General features: G+C 41.1%; 1 protein-coding gene across 5 annotated transcripts in view; it reads right to left on the reverse strand.

The window, feature by feature from the left end:
- DCAF8 (DDB1 and CUL4 associated factor 8) overlaps window positions 1-24,163 on the reverse strand; it is a 49,691-nt gene that overhangs the window by 13,888 nt on the left and 11,640 nt on the right. For all 5 annotated transcript variants that reach the window (XM_036442711.2, XM_036442710.2, XM_045582986.1 and 2 more), the window contains 4 exons: window positions 13,150-13,224; window positions 9,514-10,184; window positions 8,479-8,619; window positions 7,494-7,588 (listed from right to left, as the gene is read on the reverse strand). In XM_036442711.2, the coding sequence (XP_036298604.1) occupies window positions 7,494-7,588; window positions 8,479-8,619; window positions 9,514-10,184; window positions 13,150-13,198 (956 nt within the window). In that variant the 5' untranslated portion in view covers window positions 13,199-13,224. The remainder of the gene's footprint in view (window positions 1-7,493; window positions 7,589-8,478; window positions 8,620-9,513; window positions 10,185-13,149; window positions 13,225-24,163) is intronic.

A 24,163-nucleotide genomic window follows, 5' to 3' on the forward strand; every position in this document is an offset into this window, starting at 1 on the left:
GGCATATGAAAGTATTGTTCTTCAGGTAGTTCCCAGGTTAGCTGGAATCCAACATGATAACCTAACATTAAACAGACAATACTATCCACATCTTTCCATCCTTCATTCATAAATACACGTTCCTAATCACCTGGGAGCAGGGAATGAGGGGGAAGATGAATCACAAAACAGTGGACAGAAAAGACCTTGAGATCAGAGTCTATCTCCTACATTCCAGGCAAGTGTCACTTAAAAAAATCCAGTGTTTAAAATGCACACAGCAACCCTGACCAGTTTGGCTCAGTGGATCAAGAATTGGCCCTCAGACAGAAGGGCCCTGGGTTTGATTTGGTCAAGGGCACGTACCTCGGTTGCAGGCATGATCCCAGGCCCTGGTCAGGGTGCATGTGGGAGGCAACCAATTGATATGTCTCTCTCATGTCAATGTTTATCTCTCTGTCTCTCCTCCTCCCTAAAATTCAAAAGAAAAATATTCTCTTGTGAGGATTAACAAAAAATAAATAAATAGAATGCACAACAGAATGACAAGCCACAGTTTTCTAGCATAGGGGCAATCCAAAAGAAAACAGCATTCTTCTTCCCTGATCTGAAATAAATTAGGAGAGGAGAAAATTCTTATGAAAATAGAGCTGTTATATATTTTTTTTTCTTTAGAGTTAGCATAGATATTATGTTAGTTGCAGATGTACAACCCCATGATTAGACATTTATATAACTTACAAAGTGATCACGCTGAAGATAGTGGTATGTTGTTTTTGTTTTTTAAAATATATTTTTATTGATTTCAGAGAAGAAGGGAGAGAGAGAGATAGAAACATCAATGATGAGAAAAAATCATTGATCGGCTGCCTCCTGCACACCCTCTACTGGGAATCAAGCCCACAACCTGGGCATGTACCATGAATCAAACCCAGGACTCCTCAGTCCGCAGGCCGACGCTCTATCCACTGAGCCGAGCCAACTAGGGCAAAACAGTGGTTTTTAAATCTGGAAAATAATGTCTAAATTATTCATCTCGTCATACCACCAAAAAAAGGAGATTCTTACCAGGGCTTCAGGCTGAGGAAATGCTATGAAATTTCAGTTTTACCCAGAAGATTCTGCCTAATAGCCATAATCTGTCCTACTTTATTTTTTTATTTTTTTATTTTTTAAATATATTTTATTGATTTTGTACAGAGAGGAAGGGAGAGAGATAGAGAGCCAGAAACATCGATGAGAGAGAGCCATCGATCAGCCGCCTCCTGCACACCCCCCACTGGGGATATGCCCGCAACCAAGGGACATGCCCTTGACCGGAATCGAACCCAGGACCTTTCAGTCCCCAAGCCGACGCTCCATCCATTGAGCCAAACCGGTCTCGGCAATCTGTCCTACTTTAAGGGTGGCACTATGAATCCTCTTCCCAGATCTCAGTACCCAACTGGTCAAATATGACATCATAAAGATTAGTCAATTTATAGAAAAGGAAAGACATGAAAGGAAAGAACTGGGCTTTAGCTTTTGTTTTTAATCTAAGCTTTTGCTCATTTCTGTTGCTATGGAAACTGAAATATAATCCTGACAACAAGCTTTTTATAAAGAAATGATTTTTAGCATCCCCTCAGCCAAAACCTGCTCTAGGCAAAGTGGAGAGATTTTACTTGCTCTGAAAAATCTCTGCAGCCTTCCATTAAAAGAATAGTGTACAGAGGTCATTAAAAAGGAATGTCATTAGGGAACACACACACCCACGCACACACACACCCCTCAAAAACACTAGACAGAAAACATATCAAGAAAGTTTCAGGAACACACCAGCAATGAGAAGAGATGGTATTAATTGGATTTCTGACAGGGAAAAGTAGCTGCTCCTTTTCACAGGACTATCCTATTTCCTTAACAATTTGGATTTTCAAAAGGGTCAAATATAAAGGTTGCCATGTGGAAGCGAAATGAAGAAACTGTGAGGATTGATTATGAAGTACTGACTCTACTGTCATGTAATCCTGACATAACTTAATCTTTCCATCTTGCAATTTATTTACTTAAACATTCTCTCCCCCAATGGAAAAATGCATAGAGTACCTTGAGCTTTCTGGAGAATATGTAATGGTGCTATTAAAATGATTAATCAGGCCGAGACTGGTTTGGCTCAATGGATAGAGCGTCAGCTTGGGGACTAAAGGGTCCTGGGTTCGATTCCGGTCAAAGACATGCATCTTGGTTGCAGGTATATCCCCAGTAGGGGGTGTGCAAGAGGCAGCTGATCGATGACTCTCTCTCATCGATGTTTCTAGCTCTCTATCTCTCTCCCTTCCTCTCTGTACAAAATCAATAAAATATATTAAAAATATTGAGATCCAAGATGGCTGTAACCAGGTCAACACCTAGCCGCAGCCGCACACAATAATTTCAATAAAATACAACTAAAATATAAAACGGACATTGCCCAGAACTACAGGAAGGTTGACTGACTGGAAATTCTACAGCGAGAAGCAAGGAGATAACCAGAAGGAGGCGCGGAGGAGCTGGAAAAGCCCAAGGTACGGAGACACAGCGAGCGGAGAGGACGGAGCCGGAGAGGAGGGGGAGGCGGAGTGCCTGGCGGGCGTTCCCTAGCGGAAAGGAGACAAAACTCCAACTTGTGCTGGGCCCCTGACTGCTCTGAACCCCAGTTCTAGGCCAGACCCCGGGGACTCAGGCTCAGCCATAGGGAGCCGGGCTGTAAGGCGGAACCCCGGGGAGAGGCGAAAGGAGGTCCCGGAGGCGCGCACACTGCGCGCAGAGAAGGACGGTCCGCTGTGCCGCAGGATTGCCCTGACGGGAAGGAGACTGGGCTCCAGACTGCTCTGAATACCACCTCCAACTCCACTTCCAACTGAACTGAACCCCAATACCGGGCTCAATTGGGGAGAGCATAGACTGTTTGGCAGCAGGCGAAAATCGAGGGCACCTTTCCCTCAGAGGCGCTGGCAGCGAGCACTGAAGGACCCGCATAGGGCGGGGCTGACGGAAGCCAAAGCTGCAGGCTCCACCCTGAAACCCCGTCCCATCTGTAACTGTGAAATGCAACAACAAAATAGATCACAAACGAAAGAAATGGAGGACAAAAAGCGTCTGGATATAGAGGTTTTTCAAGAATTTCCTAGAAAAGATGGATAAGACCTATGAGGATATGAAAAGAGATCAACTAGAATTAATAAGGAGTCAATAAGAAATGATAAGGGATCAACAAGAAATAAAGAATACATTGTCTGAAATAAAAAATATTTTACAGAGTCCTAAAAACAGAAGGGAAGATCGCAAGAATCAAGTCAAAGATTTGGAACATAAAGAGCCAGAAGACACTCCTCCACAGAAGCTAGAAGGCAAGAGAATCCAGAAAATTGAAGATAATGTAAGAAACCTCTGGGACAACTTCAGGCGAACCAACATCAGAATTATGGGGGGTCCAGAAGATGAGAGAGAGCAAGATATGGAAAACATACTGAAAGAAATAGTGACAGAAAACTTCCCCCACCTGGTGAAAGAATTAGACTTACAAGTCCAGGAAGCGCACTCAACTCCAAACAAAAGGAATCCAAAGAGGACCACACCAAGACACATCATTATTAAAATTCCAAGAGCAAAAGACAAAGAGATAATATTAAAAGAAGCAAGAGCAAAGAAGGTAGTTACATATAAAGGAGCACCTATATGATTGTCAGCTGACTTCTCAACAGAAACCATGCAGGCCAGAAGGGAATGGCAAGAAATATTCAAGGTGATGAATAGTAAGAACCTATAGCCAAAGATAAGCTATCCAGCAAAGCTATCACTCAGAATCGAAGACCAGATAAAGAGCTTCACTAATAAAAAACAGCTAAAGGAGTTCATCAACACCAAACCAGAATTATATGAATTGCTGAAGGGGGTTCTTTCAGAAGAGAAAGTAAACAAAGATAAAAATTATGAACAACAAATACGTAACTATCAACAAGTGAATCTAAAAACCAAGGAAATTAAAAAAAAAATCTGATGAACAATAGTAACTGTTGAATATAATAGAATCAGAGGTATGGAAGGGAAGTGAACTGACGATTCTTAGGGAAAAGGGGAGAGGGGGGCGTGGGAAGAGACTGAACATAAACTGTGCACCTATGGATGAGGACAATGGGGAGTGGGGAAAGGGCAGAAGGTGGGGTGGGAACCTGGTGGAGGAGAGCAATGGTGGGGGGGAAAAAAAGGAACACTTGTAATAATATGAATAAAAACTTATTAAATATATATATATGTGTGTGTGTGTGTGTGTGTGTGTGTGTGTATATATATATAATAAATAAAATAAAATGATTAATCAGCCCTGGCCAGGTGGCTCAGTTGGCTGGAGCATCATACAGTACAACAAAAGGTTGTGGGTTCCATTCCCAGTCAGGACACATATGGGAAGCAACGGATCAATGTCTCTCTCTCTCTATCTCTCTCTCTCTCTCTTTCTCTCTCTCTGTCTCTCTAACCTCTCTAAAAATCAATAAAAATATATCCTCAAGTGAAAAAAAAGATTAATTATGGCAGAGGGAAGTAGCATACAAAAGAAGCCATATGAAACAAATCCACCAAGTTTTGTCTTAAAATTTGCAACTTTTTAAAGAGCAGGCATGTTCCAGCAAAAATGGAAAAATAATTACAGATCAGACCAAAAAATTCCTTTGAGGACTATCTCAAACTGGCTTTTCCACTGGCTAAAGGAGTATTTACCAAGAGCTCCAAATGCAACTTTTTTCCCAAGATGTTAGCCAATTTCACCAGCTCCCAGAGACTCAACTATCATATAGGATGGGGCAAAAGTAGGTCTACAGTTGTGAGTACCCAAAACAAAGTATATTCTTGTTTCATTTTTTATTAACTAGAGGCCCGATGCATCAAATTCATGCAAGGAGCTCAGCCCTCGCAGCCACAGAGGCTTGCCTTGGCCCTTGCAGCCCGGCTTCGTCCAGAAGGTCATCAGGCTGCCTGGTCTAACTAGCATAGTATGCTTTTATTATTATAGATTATTATATTATTTTCAATACAAAAACTACCTACTTTGGCCCCACCCTGTATATACACAAAAGAAAAATTCCCCTATGCCAACTTCACACAATGCCTGGCCATAACCTTCACATTCAGCCCCCACCTCATTCCAGCCTTCTACTACTCCTTCAATCCCTAAAGCAAACCTTTTTGAAGGCTCACTGTATCTTATTCCCCAAATCCAGAATTTGGGCATCCTCCTACGTGAAGTTTCTCTTACGTTCCCCCTCTTAGTTTCTATCCCATCTGTCACCCAGATCTTTGGTCATCTCTCAGCCAGATTTTCTGCTATCATTTCATTCCAAATACAATGACTTACCAAAACTGAGTTCTCTGCCATTACTAGAACCAGATTCCCATTCCCTGTGGCCTAACAATACTTTTCCTCTGACCTTGAGCCACAGGATAAGATCTCATGCTGTTTCACAACTCTTCACCAGAGCAGACCAAATAAATTCATTATTTTTTGCATCTTTGCCCTTCCTCTCCCCTCTTGAAAACTTGCTGATGTTCCACTATCATCATAGAACCACAGAACTTCTGAACTGAAAATAACAAAAATTCAGTTCAAGAGACTGAATTATTTTCTCAACGCTGAATAATTGCAGGCTAGCACTGGAAGGCAGATCCCTTGTCTCCCAGTCCTATTCCTTTTCCAGTATAAGCCAAATAGCTCCCCAAACTCATGCTCTTGAAGGTTTATATAAATAAGCAGTATATCTTTTTTGCAAGCCTAAAACATTTCTATCGTATCCCGATAAACTAGAAACACCAATCAGAAAGGATATATGCACCCCTATATTCATAGCAGCACAATCTACAATAGCCAGAATTTGGAAACAGCCTATGTGCCCGTCAGCAGATGACTGGATCCAAAAACTATGGTACATCTGCACAATGGAATACTATGCTGCCATAAAAAAGAAGGAATTCTCATCATTTGCAGCAACCTGGATGGAACTGGAGAGCATCATGCTGAGTGAAATAAACCAATCAATGAAGGAGAAACACCACATGACCTCACTCATTGGTGGATGATAAAGATCATTATAAACTGATGAACCAAGAGACAGATATAGAGAAAGTAAAGAAACAGGCAGACTGTCAAATAAAAGTGGGGAGGGGAGGAAGATCTGGAGGAGATAATAGATCAACTGAAGGACTAGTATACATGCATATAAGTACAACCAATGGACACAAAACTCTGGGGAAGGAGGGGATGTGTGGGAGGGAGGGAGGGGGGCAAAAAAAAATTAATAAAATATGTAAAAATAAATAAATAAATAAAAAATAAAATAAAATTTAAAGGAAAAAAAAAAACACATTTCTATCGTTTAAGTAATTTTTGAGACTCTTCCACAATCTAGACAACTTTTTTTATACTTATGTCTAAAAATAATCAGCCTTACGTTTATATTCCCTAAATTAATTTATACTATTTTACATGTATACTATATAAATCAGTGTCATACATTCCTTAATTTTGCTACTGACATACAAGATGTTATAATGATTTTTAAGACTAACAAGATAATAACCTAGATAATTCATCATCAAGGTCATGGTTAAATAAACTGTAGTATGCCATGTTATAATATATATGTCATGGTTAAAATATGAAGTAGACCTTTATGGTCTGACAGAGAAAGATTTACAAAATACAGCATATTATGAAAAAAGCGAACTGTAGACATGTTTCTATATTAACTATCCTATCTATGGTGAAAAGTATACAAAAAGGATTGCATAAAAGTATATTAAGACACACAAAAGTATACAACAAAAAGGATTGGAAAGGTATTTAAAATTGTTAGCAATGATTGCCAACAGCCAGAAAAGTGGGGACCTGGGAGGTGTGTATGAGAGAGCATTTTGTCTGTATATTCTTTATTAGAATTTCCTGTGTGCATGCGTGCGTGTTTGAGAGAAAATACACATACACACACAAAGACGCCGGGATCCAAACAAGATGCTATGATATCACACAGCTGAAAAAGAATATAATTTACCCATGAGTCTAAAACCAATGTAAAAAGGAGCTGTGATATGATGGGGTTCAATATATACCAATATTTTTGTTCAAAATTAATCATTTGTTTACATGTTTTGATACGTAACTGAATTGGAACTACACAGGACCACATCTCTAAGCTGCTTTGTAGAGTAAGTTCTTCTTGTGGGTAAGTTGAGTGGTACACAAGATAATGGACGGCTATTAAAGCCCACATATAATAAGATAACTGAACTCTGATTTAGAAACAAAAAGACTGAATGGCACTTCACTTCTGAGGAACAGTCAAATATCAACAAAGTTAAGGAATTCCTAAACCCTTATCTGCTTCTCATAGGAACAAAGGGACCATTCTGAGGGACCAGAGAATTGAGCATTACCTACGCCATGTGGAATATTTTCAAGGCCAAGAGAGCCAGTTCTGTAAAAATACTACTAGCATACTTACGAAGCTGGCCGGTCTTGTCTGAGGTCAATGGTGAAGACAACTGCATCTTCACCTGCAGATAGAAACGTACAAGGAGAGTCTGGTTCTAGGGCCAACTGTAAAAAAAAAAAAAGGGCAAAGATGAGGTTTCTAAAGATTGGAATTAGAGGTTATTTTAGTTCATCCCTTTATCTTTAGAAGGGCTGCATTTAAAATGTCTCAGCAGGAAAGGAGATAATTTAATAAGTCCATCCTCTCTTGTTCTGTGTAAATTACTTACAGCTTGTTTATACAAGTCAAAAGGACAGGTGATTTGCTATTTTAACTAAGTCCCCAAAGGATTTGAACAGACAGTGATACCAAAGGAAAACATCAGAGATTAAGGCTCATTCACAAATAAAATCAATTTCCCACCCTTAGGTGGGGAGAGAAAGGGTGCCTAAGTTTCATTTCCCTATTTTCAGTTCTAAAAATAAGTGTACTTGGAGGTACACTTAAGATTCACAGAAATACATAATTTTCACATTGCCTGAGCCATCCAGGTCCACCTATATATTTGCTTAGGCTTTTAAGAGCAGACCATCGTCTTTCCATGACATGGAAGAACATGGTACCCACTCTGAGACGAGGCAGCTCCTCACTGGCTGCCACCATGACTACATGGTCTATATTCCCAGGTCTAAATAGAGCTCCCAGCAATAGTGATCAGAGTATTTTAAAGGTTTGGAAGGCATAAGAGACCTCAATGATCTCCAACTCACTCCTGTTTGGCTTAGGGATTAAGTATAATCAATTAATATTGCATTTGCAAGATTTACAGATCTCTCAAATACTTGCCTTCCAAGAAGTTTAGGATGGTGGCTGCTTTCTCTCCCTTCTTATGTACAAATCTTAGGATTAAAAGAAGGGAGGAGGAAGGTAACTACATTAAATACAGATTCAAGAAGACCTTGGTGAGATCCACAGAGGAGCTGAATTGCACATCCTTCGGGGCAGATTTACTTACCTTGTGGGACGCTCCCTTATGCTGGGCCACACGCTTCGTATTCTTGCAGCACTGTGTGGCAGACAACTCTGCTACCCGCACCTGCCCATCACGGGCACACATGGCCAGGGTAGAATCACCACTGTTAGGAAGGAACTTTGCCTGGGGTGTTAAGAATAAAAAAAGGCACACACAAAAGAAATTCAGGAGATAAATTTGAGAAGAAAAAAAAAATGAGAACCCTAACTCGCCCCCTTGTTTCACAACAGATGAAAATTTAGCTCGCCAGCTTTAACAAAATTGATTCAAGTCTAATTTCTTCCATAAGTTAGAGTAAGGGGAAAAAATTCTGACATAAAAGAGCATTTCATTTGACTCTGGAAGATTGAACTGGTACAGGGTAAGTACTCAGGTGAACTAGTAATCTACCCTCCAGGGGAGAATAGTAAAGAAAAATTTGCTAAAAGGTAAATTAAAGGGATGTTGGGAAAGGAGTGAACATGCTTAGAGATAAATGGTCTATACCAATATGATGTATTTCGCTGATGAGTAAAATCTTCAGATAACAATAATATTAACTAACATCAAATGTTTACTAAGTACCTGACACAGTTCTAACTGCTTAGCTTCCATTATTTAATCCTCATAATCCTCTATGTTATTAGACCTACATGATAGATAAACTTGTCAGAGGTTAAATAACTTGCCAAAAATTACACAGCTAGTGAAGGACAGGGCTAGGATTTGAACCCAACCAGTCTGGCTCAATAGTCTCTGCTCTTACACAGTATGCCTCCTACCAGAGCACATCTGGTTCCTTCCTGATAATTTCTAAGCACTCTATCTATAATGAGACTTCCAACAGTCTTTATGCTCAAGGAAAGAAAAGCTTGCCATAGGCCTTTAACTCCTCTAAGGCATTATGAGAGCCACGAAAGGATCAAGTTTGATGTCTAAATCCTGCAACTTTCTACCAGCTCTCAATATAGGGAACAGCTCAGATTCATCTAACTCATGCCAGATTTCCTCAGTTGCCATTCTGCTCCCCTGCCTCACCTGGAAGACATTGCTTTTGTGGCCACTCTCAAAGTCCAGTACCGGCTGCCGCCGCACCCAGTCCCAAACCACCACTTTCAGGTCATCACTGCCACTGGCCAGCCAAGTTCCACGCTGGTTAAAGTGCAGGGTATTGACACAACCAGTATGGCCCTCGAGCCCATGCTGCAGGCGGAAACGTTGCACAAAGACTCTTGCCCCACAAGCCTCATATACAAAGCGGGAACTTGAACCCAGTTCCCGCTCCCGAAGGGCAGGAAGAGCTTGCCAGCGAGGTCGGGGAAGAGCTGATGTCTCCGAGGACACCCAGTCCTCCAAGGCCCGCTCATCATCTGATGAGTCGTGGTCACAGCTGGCCCGCTTGCGCTGTACACGACGCCGAGGATGCTCTTCTTCCTCCTCTTCTTCCTCATCCTCTTCCTCTGAGCGATCATGGACTTGGTTTTCATCATTTATGGAGTAATGGCCAGTGTCCTCCATGCTGTCAGAGTCCTTGTCTTCACCTGAGCTCTCTGTATCTGTGTCTCGACTTTCTGTGCTGGTGCGATTGGGGCCACCATCATCCCCGGTCAAGCTCAAGCTCAGGTCTGAGGCCTCTACTTCAATGCCTGAGGATGTCTCCCTCCCCTCTTCAGCACCAGACATCTCCTCTGGACTGCTAGACATGCTTCCTGCATGTAAATGAAACATGGGTAGTTGGGGGGTGGGGGGAACAAAGAAGGAAATAGGATAGTGATTAGAAGCATTTTCCTGCCTTAGTCTAAGAAACTGTCACATCAAAAGACCCAGAAACCAACTTTGGTCAAAGTTTTTTCTGAGAGGGAATCTTGGATAAGAAGTTGAAAAGACTAAGATCAAAGCTACACACAAATAAAAGTACTTATTTCATCAGATCTGAAGAAATGGAGAATCTAAGAATATAATAAATTCTCAAGAGGCAAAGCATTGGCAAACTGTATGGAAAGTATGCTTTATACCTTAGGCTCAGTTCTGCTGGATTGGGAATTCATTAGTTACAGTAAATAATTAAACTAAATATAAAAAAAAAGAACAGCCATCCCTGCAAGAGTTGGCATAGCTATCTCTCAGAAAAAGATGGAGAAATAAATGAATAAAATCACTAGGATAGTAGGTAAGGAGTTGGACTATTTCCCACTACTTCCCACCTCTCAAATTCTAAACTGAAAGGTCTACTAAGAATCCAGAAGGAAGTACAAAAGTGGGAATTGTAATCATTTGAATGAGTTCTTGGTCAATTTTCGTTAATATAGGTATTCTGACTTATTTCCATTAATTTAATAATTTTAATACTATTTTTGGTTATACAAACTGTTTGAGACAAAGTTCTATCAGGAAGCATACATAAAAATGGTAAGAAGAGGAGGTACTACAGTTGATACCTGAGAAACAAGTTCACCATCTTCTAGATTCTAGACCCTCCCTGTTGGTAGTTATAAAACAACTGTGTCGTACTGAATACGTAATATAATCCCCTACAATTAGATACTGTATTCTATCAAAAAACAGCCTTCTTTTTTAAATAGAAATTTTATCTTGCCAAAAGTAAAGGCTGTTAGGAAAGGGAGACCAACTATAGGTGATTCTGGTATGAGCTTTTCAACTGTAATACCACTCTAATGTTTAAAAATTCAAAGGACTGGAGCACTTTACTGTTTACTCATCTAGATTAGAGCAGTACTTTCTGAAAATCTTTGTAGCAATGGAACTCCTTTTCCAATGAACTCTTAGACAAAACCCAATACAGAAAACTGATAATATAAGTGATTTGGTTCAAGTAGTAACCGAAAGTTGGGAGGCAAAAACAGCTCTTTTCAAAAAGCACCTCAACTATGAACACAGTGTGAGAACAACCAGGCTAGTAGGAACTTGCTGATAAAGGGGAACAGTGTAGCAATTTGCTCCTACAAACTACAATGGTCAGAACTGCTATACCCAAATGCAATTGGTTTAAGATTTGGAGTGTGAGAAGGCATAAAACAGTGGTTCTCAACCTTTTTATGCCTCGACACTTTAATACAGTTCCTCATGTTGTGGTGACCCCCAACCATAAAATTATTTTCGTTGCTATTTCATAACTGTAACTTTGCTACTGTTATGAATCGTAATGTAAATATATGTGTTTTCCAATGGTCTTAGGTGACCCTGCTAGCAGTTTTATGGTTGGGGGTCACCATAACATGAGGAACTATATTAAAGGGACGCAGCATTAAAAAGATTGAGAACCACTGGCATATCATACTACACCTACCACTTCTGTGGAAAAGGAAAAATAAAAGGCCAAACCCCTAGCATTTATTATTAAAATCATGATTTAAAAATTAAGACAAGCCGAAACCAGTTTGGCTCAGTGGATAGAGCATCGGCCTGCGGACTGAAAGGTCTCAGGTTCGATTCCAGTTAAGGGCATGTACCTTGGTTTCGGGCACATCCCCAGTAGGGGGTGTGCAGGAGGCAGCTAATCGATGTTTCTCTTTCATCGATGTTTCTAACTCTCTATCCCTCTCTCTTCCTCTCTGTAAAAAATCAATAAAATATATTAAAAAAATAAAAATAAAGACAATTTTGGAGCTATTCTATCACATTAACATAAAGGTGAGAGCATTCCACAAGCTCAGAAAGAGGACCTTATAGTCAAGGACCAAGATCTAGGTCATGGACTAGCAAAAAATTTTTCTGCCAAGGGCCAGAGAGTAAAAATTGGAGGCTTCATAGGCCAAATGGATCTCTGTCACAACTACTCCACTCCTGTAGCACAAAAGCAATCATAAATACTATGTAAATGGGTGGGGCATGACTGTGTTCCAAAAAACTATAAAAACAGTGGCAGGCTAGACTTGGGCTACAGGGTGTAGTTTATCAATCCCTGATCTAGCTAATGGCAAAACTCCAAATCAATTATACACCTCAAACCCTCTAGAATGCCGTGTCTTGCAACTAAGCCCAATAAATATGAGCCACAGCGATAAGAAAAGAAAAAAACCTCACTTCCCCCATCATCAATTTCATTACTCTGCCAATCACATCAAATAGATTTTAGCCTATAATCCTGACCTGCAAGGTGCTGAGAAATGCTGGACACTGTGGTACCCAACTACTATATCCATTTGATGGACATTTCCCCAGTTTAGAAACTGGCTCAAGGTTAAAGCATTGGTTGAATAACTCAGGTAGTAGCTAACTCTATCAGAATCTTCATATCTTGCCTTCAAACCTGCACTAGAGCTACTTGGCTACACTGGCAAAAAAAAAAAAAAAGGAAGCATGAATGGATGAATGGAAAGAAGGCAGGAAAAAAACCCCAATTCCAGTCGGTTTATGTTCTATCTTCATCTCTTATCTAATATCTCTATTAAACTATGATCTACCATGGTAAGAGACTTCTCATTATGACTGTACAACGTCACCTTCCCAGCAACTCTCTTGTTCCCACCATCAACTAGATGTTCTTTTCTCCTTTTTAAGAGCATTTCCTAGGTCTTATCCACATTTACCTTTCAGAATTCCAAAGGAAAGATTTCCTTCCCTCCACTAAAATTCATGTCTCCACTCTCTTTGGGGGAGGAGAATCTAAGGTGATAAAACAAAAATAGCTTCACCTTCATTTTGGCTCCTTACCATTAGCTAAGTCTGTTTTGCCATCTGTGCTGCTCCCTTTTCTGGACATCTTGATTGTTGTTTATTGTAGCCAGCCTGGATTTGGAAGGGGGAGAAAATAACAATTAGAAAACAATCTTGGAAAGATGATAAAAGGAACAGGGAGATTTAACAATGGACACCTTTGTCATTTTTATAAAAATGATTTTTGTTGTGCTCAATAGGGATTCTCAGATACTGAAATCACACCAAATTTTCCCCCTATGCCTAAATTCCATTAAAGAGACATATCTTTGTGAAGTCAACTGCAATCTCTTTACCTTACTGAGTTACTGGCAGTGTTTTTTTCAGATGGGAAAGAGGGAACTGAAATAAACTTGAAACTGTAGGCACATATAAAGTGATACGCTATATAACAAAGAGGGAATATGCAAATAGACTGTCACTCCGCCACAAAGATGGCTGTGCCCACAGTGGAGGCAGGGTTTCTGTAACACAAGATGACTGCACCCACAGCAGAGGCCAAGTTCCTGTAAAGAGCCTTAATGAGCAATCAGCAGGGAACTGAGGCTGTGCCGCACCCCCCGACCCCCGTATGCTTAATGGGGACCTCAGGCTATGGTCCCTGCCCAGCGGGGCTGACAGGGGATCTCAGGTTGCATCTGCCACCCAGCAGGGCTTAATAGGGGACCTCAAGGCACACCCCCCGCGGGGCTTGACAAGGCTGGGACCGGCTGGGTCTGGGTCTAGCCCAGTTGGGGGGAGGGGTGGCTGGGTCTGGGTCTTGTGCAATTTTGAGGAACATGTGGGTGGATGAGGACTTGACTCTGGGTCCTACGGTGCACCCCAGACTCTGACAGGAGGAAGATTTTCATATACATTTTACTAATTTTCTTTCATCTCTGACACTTCTGTTATAGAGAAAGGGCAAAGAGTAATATTAAAATATTATAGTTCCTCTAATGAATCCCCTTTTAATGTGCACAAATTTTGTGCACCTAGGCCACTAGTCCTAAATAATAAAAGTGTAGTATACAAATCGACTGAACAGCCAAATAGTGGGACGACCATCGGGGATCACGCTATGATCACTGGTGCCAGGCCAGCCAAGGCAGGTACGATGCAATTGGTCAGGGCTGGCCATTGCCACATGATCGCCCCACAGAGGGAGGCCTAGGCCACCAGTGGCCAGCTGGCTGTGGAGGGTGGGCAGGGCCTCACTGTGCGAGGTAAGCTGAGTGCCAGCAGGAAGCTGATCCTGGAGGAAAGCCAGGGCCGGCAGCCAGGGAAAGGAAGGCCTACTCTTGCACAAATTTCATGCATCAGGTCTCTAATATATTATAAGCAGAGAACCTTAATTCAATACAAAGCTAGCTTCAGCATTGCCCTCTATGCAAAAATCTTGTTTTAAATGTTAGACTTTTGTATCTAAAAACTCTATACTACACTGTCTTCACAACATGAAGAGGTGGGTCAGATTCTTTATATAATTTTGGACACTAAACAAGAGATAAAAGCACATGGCTGGTGTGGGTCAATGGTTGAGTGTCAACCCATGCAACAGAGGTCACTGATTCGATTCCTAGTCAGGGCACATGCCCATGTTGCAGACTCGAATCCCAAGAGGAAGGAAGGGGGCAGGAGGCAGCTGACCGATGATGTTTGTATCTTTCTCCCTCTCCCTTCCTCTCTCTCTAAAACCAATAAAAACCTTTTTGTTAAAAAAAAAAAAAAAAAGAGAGAGAGAGAGAGAGAGAGAGAGAGAGAGAGAGATAAAAGAAATCAAGCTCATGAGGTAGAGTAAGAGCTTGGGCATTATGTTCACTAGATGCTTATCTTCACACTTACAGGTGCAGGTACAGTATTAACTATTATAAGAAGCAGAGATCCATTAGAACTCAGAGTCCCTCTGCCCCACACCTCTAAGAAAGAACGTAAAAGGGGTTTTTACTCCTCTTACAACTAATGCTAGTCAACAAATACAAAGCTGGAGAAGAAAAGGGCAACACTTGTATTAAATCATCTCAGTCCATTTCATAATTTCATAATCTCACCAACTTTCAACAGATTTGTCTTATTAGCAAAACTATAATTAGGAATCAGGGTGCCTAGCTTTTTTCCTTTTTTGCCACTGTAACACATTATTTTTTTCAGGGTCTCACTCCCACCTGGGGCAAATTCCAAAGAGCAAAGAAAAGTATTATTCAGCCCAGAGTTTTGTTAAGCCCTTTCAGTGCCTTGGACAAAAGGCATTGGAAAAAGACAAAGTATGATTATGACTCCAGTCCTGCACCCAAGCACACTGGCCTTTCAACAGCCTTTTCATTCCCATAACAATGATCCCAGAGGCAGCCCCATCCTTAACCTTATCCCCTATTATTCTAGTCTACAGAAATCCAAGTTACTGCAAAAAGTGTCCTCTGCCAAAAGACAGCTGCCCAAAGCTTGCTCATAGTAGGCCAGAGAGGGGGAAAGAAAATAATGCAAGAGCAGGACTGAAGCTGGAAGAGTGAGGATGAAAGACAAAGGCAATAAGAAACAGAGTTGTGAAGCCACATAAGGAAAAACAGTGATGGGCTGTTTGCAGAGCAGGCTGTTTTTCTCCTCCTGCTTCGATGATCTATTTTTGTACAGTATTCTGCACACAACACTTGTTTTTCCTTCATAGCAGTCCCTGTTTACATTCTTTTAATATATCAGCGATATAGTCTTCCCCCCCTAGGGTTTTAATTAATTACATTAATTGTAAAAGTCCTACAAAGTGAGGAAAATAATTGCACTACTCTGTTCAGATTAAAAACTAAGATCATAAGTATACCTTATGGCCAACTGAGAACAGATGTGATATTTCCTCACCTCTAGAATCAAAGCTGTCAACCATGCTATACTTCTCACCCCACTATTACTCACTCCCAGAGAAGACTAAAGCAGCTCCAGAGAACCTTCCTCAAAACTGGATCTCATCCACTTCTACAGAAGCCCAGCCTGCCTGAACTTTAGTCATAATGGCTCTACAGGCTTTCCCAGCCTCCATGACCAGGAGGAACCAAAGCCTACTGCCGACCTAGCTCTGAGAAGCGGACAAAGGAGAGCCATGAGGTTCAACCCATACCCAGAGATTACAGACCTCATCTTTTGGGGAAATTGGTTGAAGGTTCTTACAAGAAGAAACTCTTTGAGGAAAAAAGTTGACAGAATTTAATGCTAAATTCAGAAACAAAGAAAACCCCGTGAATGCTTATGTTAACTCTCATCACTAAATTGCTATAGGCCAGTGGTCGGCAAACTGCAGCTCACGAACCACATGTGGCTCTTTGACCCTTTGAGTTTTCAGCAAAGGCCAATTTAGGAATATCCTAATTAAGTTAATAACAATGTACCTACCTATATAGTTTAAGTTTTAAAAAAATTGGCTCTCAAAAGAAATTTCAATCACTGTACTGTTGATATTTGGCTCTTTTGACTAATGAGTTTGTAGGCCATTGATATAGGCAGATGGCTTCTAAAGGTCATATTTTAGGGGCCACAGAATTTAGCAAGGGGAGGAAGGAAGAAAGCAAAGGAGGGGGGAGGAAAGAGGAGAGTAGAGAGGGAGAGAAACACTGACTGGTTGCCTCCTACACGTGTCCTGACCTGGGCTGTGAATTGAACCCGGGACTCTTTGGTGTGTAGGCCAACACTCTACAATGAGCCAGGGCCCTTCTTCATTCTTTAATGCACTATATTGCCAACAAATCCAGTTTTACCTTGATTGATCCCTTCACCAGCCAGGGCCCTTCATTCTTTAATGCACTATATTGCCAACAAATCCAGTTTTACCTTGATTGATCCCTTCACCAGCCAGGGCCCTTCTTCATTCTTTAATGCACTATATTGCCAACAAATCCAGTTTTACCTTGAATGATTTCCATGTAAAATCTAGTCCAGAACAAGCCAAACTGAGCTTGGAAGAGCTGATGAGCTCATTGCCACAGGTAGCTAGGGGAAGCTTAATTAGATTAGCTCTACTGCCTGTACACTAAAAATAACCATAACCCCTGCCAAACTGAAGGTTAAAGAGTAAACTATTGGGGGATGGAGAAAAACAGGCTCAGGTATCATTTTAATTTCTTTTTTTTTTTTTAATATATTTTATTGATTTTGTACAGAGAGGAAGGGAGAGAGATAGAGTCAGAAACATCGATGAGAGAGAGTCATCGATCAGCTGCCTCTTGCACACCCCCTACTGGGGATATGCCCGCAGCCAAGGTACATGCCCTTGACCGGAATCGAACCCGGGACCTTTCAGTCCCCAAGCCGACGCTCTATCCATTGAGCCAAACCGGTCCTGGCTCATTTTAATTTCTACCTAAAAAACTCCAGTGACCTAGATTTTTCTTGACTTAATAAGAAAAAGGTCTTAAATTTTTAACCAAATAGATGACACAATATTAAGTATAAACTAGGAAGAGTGAGAGTTAATACAGTATGTAAGAGTATTTTGAGGAAGAGGTACCAGGTACCAAGTGTCTCCTGTTTAAAACCACTGAGGCTGCCTCCTTTTCTAAAAAAAAAAAAAAAAATTTAACTGAATATATCAAAATTAAAAATTTACTCTTCAAGAGACACTGTTAAGAAGATGAAAAGACAAGCTATACAGACTAAAAGAAAATATCTGCAAAATACATTTAAGGATAGCAAGCAGAATATATTTATAATCTCTCGCAACTAAATAAGAATCACTAGAAGATAGCCGAGACTGGCTTGGCTCAGTGGATAGAGCGTCCGCCTGCGGACTGAAAGGTCCCAGGTTCAATTCCGGTCAGAGGCATGTACCTTGGCTGCAGGCACGTCCCCAGAGGGGGATGTGCAGGAGGCAGCTGATCGGTGATTCTCTCTCATCGATGTTTCTAACTCCCTCTCCCTCTCTCTTCCTCTCTGTAAAAATCAATAGAATATATTTTAAAAAAAAATAAAGAATCACTAGAAGATAACCTCAATATCATTAATTAGAGAAATACAAATTAAAACCACTATGAGAATCCTCTACATGCCTATTAGAATGTTTACTATTTTAGAAATAATTATAATGCAAACTTTATCAAATGCTAACAAGTAGAGCAACTAGGACTCATACACTGATGCAAAATGGTAGTCACTTTGGAAAACATTTTGGCAGTTTCTTCTAAAGTTAAACATGCACTTACCACACAACCCAGGAATCCCACACTCAGGAATGTATTCAAGAGAAATGAAAATATATGTCCACCCAAAAGCCTGCAGGTGAACGTTTTGGTGGCTTTATTCAGAGTCATCAAACACTGGAAACAAATGACCTTCAGCTAGGTCATGGATAAACAAACTGTGGTCCATCCACACAATGGAATACTACTAAGCAGTAAAAAGAAATGAACTACTGATACACATAGAACACGGGTGGATCTCAAATATCCTATTCTACGTGAAAAAAAAGCAAGATTCAAACAGCTACCTAATATGATTCCATTTTTAGCACAATCTGGAAAAAATAAATTATTGGGACATAAAGCAGACCAGTGGTTGGCAGGGTTGGGGATAGGGGTAGGGAAGGGAATGACTACAAGCGCAAGTGAGAAAACTTTTTGGAATGATGAAAATGTTCTATGCTTCAATCATGGTGATATTGAAAAACTATGCATTTGTCAGAATCCATACTAAGTCACTGAAAAAAAGAGTAAACTCCATGTGCCGAAACTGGTTTGGCTCAGTGGTGGAGCGTTGGTCTGCGTACTGAAAGGTCCCAGGTTCGATTCTGGTCAAAGGCATGTACATTGGTTGCGGGCACATCCCCAGTAGGGGGTGTGCAAGAGGCAGCTGGTCGATGTTTCTCTCTCATTGATGTTTCTAGCTTTCTATCTCTCTCCCTTCCTCTCTGTAAAAAATCAATAAAATATATAATTATATTTTAAAAAAATAACCTCCATGTAAAATCATAGTTCAATAAATCTGATTGGAAAAAAAGAAATGAGAAGTGGAAGGAGAGAAATCATGCCAAGTGTTAAACCCAACAATAAAAAAGACTAAATTTTCAAGGCTGTGATTATTAATATTTTTAATCCCCACCCGAGGACATGCTTAGAGAGAGGAAAAGAGAGAGGAAAGAGAAACATCGATGTGAAAAACATTTATCAGTTACCTTCCATATGCTCCCCTGGGGATCAAATCCACGACCCAAGTACGTGTCTTGACCAGGAATCAAACAGGCAACCTTTCAGAGCATGGGACAATGCTCAACCAACTGAGCCACTTCAACTGGGCAAGGCTGTGATTATTAATAGAAGTTAGCTCAAGTGGTCAATATACTACAGTAAGCGAGAGCAAACCGTCAGGTCTTCTTGTATGAAAATGAAAGTGCAACCACATCTGAGGCAAGATGAATCCTAAACACAAAGAAAGTCTCCACCCCTATTTATTGTGTTGTTGGCAGCTAAGAATATCACAGTACTTCAAAGTAAATCTAGTGGTTGTACTATTAATATGTATATTTATGTTTTTCATTTTTATTTTTTTAAATTCCTCTGAAGTTCATCTTAACTGCTTTGGAGCCTAGAATCTCTGAAAAATGATTAACTCTACCTTACCTCATATCCACTGGAAACTTGACCATCTAAATATTAGTCCTTGATCTCTTCACTGAGCTCAGTGAGGTCCCATGAGTTACATAATCCCAGCACTCCATCAGGCCAGGCCAGCAGTCTTGCTACGCATGCCTTCATTTTGCAACTCAGGTGTCCAACTCTCCAATACAGACACCATATTTACATGAGACAAAGTTTTAGAATTTCCTCTGAAGCTAAAAGGTAATCTTTGAAAATGCTTCAATTATTAGAAAGACAGGTATCTGAGAGCCACACAGTCTTTGGTTCCTCTCGAGAGAACAGATGTCCCATACCACTCATAACTGAACAGCTGTTCAGGGCTGATCTCCATCCAAAGTACAAATTTGCTTTTCAGTCCAAAGTCACACGGTCCATCTGGAATCAACCATTCCTACTTTCCCCATCCCAAATTTTTGTTTTCAAGCTGAAATGGCTCATTTTAAAAAAATATATTTTATTGATTTCAGAGAAAAGGAAGAGGGAGATAAAAACACCCATGAGCCGGGACCAGTTTGGCTCAGTGGATAGAGCGTCGGCCTGTGGACTGAAAGGTCCCGGGTTCGATTCCAGTCAAGGACATGTACCTTGGTTTCGGGCACATCCCCAGTGGGGGGTGTGCAGGAGGCAGCTGATCGATGATTCTCTCTCATCAATGTTTCTAACAACCTATCCCTCTCTCTTCCTCTCTGTGAAAAATCAATAAAATACATATTAAAAAAAAAACAAAAAAAAAACACCCATGATGAGAATCATTGGTTAGCTGCCTCTTGCAAGTTCCTCCACAACCCAGGCACTTGCCCTTGACTGGAATCGATCCTGGGATCTTTCAGTTCGCAGGCTGACTCTATCCACTGAGCCAAACCGGCTAGAGTGGAAATGGCTCAATTTTATTTATTTTATTTTATTTTTTATTTTATTTTATTTTAAATACATTTTATTGATTTTTTACAGAGAGGAAGGGAGAGAGAGAGCGAGCAAGAGCTAGAAACGTCGATGAGAGAGAAACATCAACCAGCTGCCTCTTGCACACCCCCTACCGGGGATGTGCCCGCAACCAACGTACATGCCCCTGACCGGAATCGAACCTGGGACCTTTCAGTCCGCAGACCAACAACGCTCTACCACTGAGCCAAATCGGTTTTGGCGAAATGGCTCATTTTTAATTCATCCTCCTTACCTTACTGTTTTTCTACTTAACAATAACAGTATTTTTCTACTTAACAATACAAGCCAACTTTCCTAACTCCTCCCACCAGCTACTTGCTTGCTTTTCATTTTTTTTTAATAAGTTTTTATTGTTCATATTATTACAAATGTTCTTTCCCCCCCCACACCATTGCTCTCCTCCACCAGGTTCCCACCCCACCCTCTGCCCTTTCCCCTCTCCCCATTGTCCTCATCCATAGGTGCACAGTTTATGTTCAGTCTCTTCCCACGCCCCCCTCTCCCCTTTTCCCCAAGAATCGTCAGTTCACTCCCCTTCCATACCTCTGATTCTATTATATTCAACAGTTAATATTGTTCATCAGATTTTTTTAATTTCCTTGGTTTTTAGATTCACTTGATAGTTACGTATTTGTTGTTCATAATTTTTATCTTTGTTTACTTTCTCTTCTGAAAGAACCCCTTCAGCAATTCATATAATTCTGGTTTGGCGGAGATGAACTCCTTTAGCTGTTTTTTATTAGTGAAGCTCTTTATCTGGTCTTCGATTCTGAGTGATAGCTTTGCTGGGTAGATTATTTTTGGCTGTAGGTTCTTGCTATTCATCACCTTGAATATTTCTTGCCATTCCCTTCTGGCCTGCATGGTTTCTGTTGAGAAGTCAGCTGACAATCATATAGGTGCTCCTTTATAGGTTACTACCTTCTTTGCTCTTGCTTCTTTTAATATTCTCTGTCTTTTGCTCTTGGAATTTTAATAATGATGTGTCTCGGTGTGGTCCTCTTTGGATTCCTTTTGTTTGGAGTTGAGTGCGCTTCCTGGACTTGTAAGTCTAATTCTTTCACCAGGTGGGGAAAGTTTTCTATCACTATTTCTTTCAGTATGTTTTTGATATCTTGCTCTCTCTTATCTTCTGGGACCCTCATAATTCTGATGTTGGTTCGCTTGAAGTTGTCCCAGAGGTTTCTTACATTATCTTCAATTTTTTGGATTCTCTTGCCTTCTAGCTTCTGTGGAGGAGTGTCTTCTGGCTCTTTATGTTCCAAATCTTTGACTTGATTCTTGCGATCTTCCCTTCTGTTTTTAGGACTCTGTAAAATATTTTTTATTTCAGACAATGTATTCTTTATTTCTTGTTGATCCCTTATCATTTCTTATTGACTCCTTATTAATTCTAGTTGATCTCTTTTCATATCCTCATAGGCCTTATCCATCTTTTCTAGGAAATTCTTGAAAAACCTTATAAGCATAGATTTGAACTCTATATCCAGACGCTTTTTGTCCTCCATTTCTTTCGTTTATGATCTATTTTGTTGTCGCATTTCACAGTTACAGATGGGACGGGGTTTCAGGGTGGAGCCTGCAGCTTTGGCTTCTGTCAGCCCCGCCCTATGCGGGTCCCTCAGTGCTCGCTGCCAGCGCCTCTGAGGGAAAGGCCCTCGATTTTCCCCTGCTGCCAAACTGTCTATGCTCTCCCCCAATGAGCCCGGTATTGGGGTTCAGTTCAGTTGGAAGTGGGGTTGGAGGTGGCGTTCAGAGCAGTCTGGAGCCCAGGTCTCCTTCCCGTCAGGGCAATCCTGCGGCACAGCCGACCGTCCTTCTCTGCGCGCAGTGTGCACGCCTCCGGGACCTCCTTTCGCCTCTCCTCGGGGTTCCGCCTTACAGCCCGGCTCCCTATGGCTGAGCCTAAGTCCCCGGGGTCTGGCCCAGAACCGGGGTTCAGAGCAGTCGGGGGCCCAGCACAGTCGAAGTTTTGTCTCCTTTCCGCTAGGGAACGCCCGCCAGGCACTCGGCCTCCCTCCTCTCCGGCTCCGTCCTCTCCGCTCGCCGCGTCTCCGTACCTTGGGCTTTTCCAGCTCCTCCGCGCCTCCTTCTGGTTTTCTCCTTGCTTCTCGCTGTAGAATTTCCAGTCAGTCAACCTTCCTGTAGTTCTGGGCAATGTCCGTTTTATATTTTAGTTGTATTTTATTGAAATTGTTGTGTGCGGCTGCGGCTAGGTGTTCACCTGGGCGCAGCCATCTTGGATCCTCTTGCTTGCTTTTCATTTATGGAACCTGATTTACCCCGGGCACCCTCACTCAAATAATATAGTGTTTATTAATCAGACGGAGAACCTCAGGCACTAAAATTCAAAAGGATCACTCCCAAAAGATGAAACTCATACAATATACATATTTATGGGAAGGCAGGCCTTTAGATCTGACCACTTTCTATTTAGTCTTTGGAGGAACTGAATATACTACACTATTTCCTCTGGAAAACTGGAGAGAGGAGCAGAAAGAAACTATGAATGTTTCTGGATCAGGGAAATTAATCTTTATTTCTACTGTGCAAAAGATCTAACTACCCAGGGCACCCCAACTGTACATCCAGCCTCCCTTGTTTATCCAAATTATATGCATCTGGCACCACCCAGTGGCCCATTTGTACACAGACGTGCTTGTAATACAACAATGTACAAGGCAATATAGGAGCTACTAATATTAACAAGGCAGTCACCACCTTTTGTAGCCAATAGTCAATTAGAAAAATGAGCATACAACCAACTATAAGAGATACATGTATCATTAAAAATAAATTTAAAATATAGTTCCAAAAAAATGTATATACACACTTTGAATAATTATAAAGGCAGTGCTTATTAAAATATATTTCATTCTTAAAACTGAGCTATCAGCTGTTAAAGTGCCTATACGTTTTTGGGAGACACCCTGTACATATAATGCAGTCGCAGTTGATAAGCGGAAAGGATTTTATTTAATTTCTGGGAGAAAGGAAAAGCTTCCATAGAGAAATTAGATTTTAAACTGGGCTTTGAAGGAAGGATAGGATCTTATTTTATTTTTTAAGACTTTTTAAATTGACTTTCAGAGAAAGAAGGGGTGGGGGAGAAAGAGAGAGAAATCAATCAGTCACCTCCTTCACAGTCCTCCTACCCCACCGGGGACTGACCCATAGCCAGGCATGTGCCTTGACCAGGAATCGGATGGACAACATTTCAGTGCACAGGTGGACACCCAACCAGGGCAGGAAGGATAAGATTTTAATAGGCAGAATTGAGAAATACATTCAACCAGCATTAGAGTAAGACATGGAAAATGAAGAAGCCTGGTATATTCAAGAAAATACATGTATAGTCTGGTTTGACTAGACAGTGGGGTAGAATTGATGGAAGGTGCTCTAGCCGATATGGCTCAGTTCATTTGAGTGTCCTCCAATACATCAACGAGTGGTGGGTTCAATTCCTGGTCCAG

Source organism: Pipistrellus kuhlii, unplaced genomic scaffold (genome assembly GCF_014108245.1).
Source record: "Pipistrellus kuhlii isolate mPipKuh1 unplaced genomic scaffold, mPipKuh1.p scaffold_m20_p_18, whole genome shotgun sequence".
Classification (NCBI taxonomy): domain Eukaryota; kingdom Metazoa; phylum Chordata; class Mammalia; order Chiroptera; family Vespertilionidae; genus Pipistrellus; species Pipistrellus kuhlii.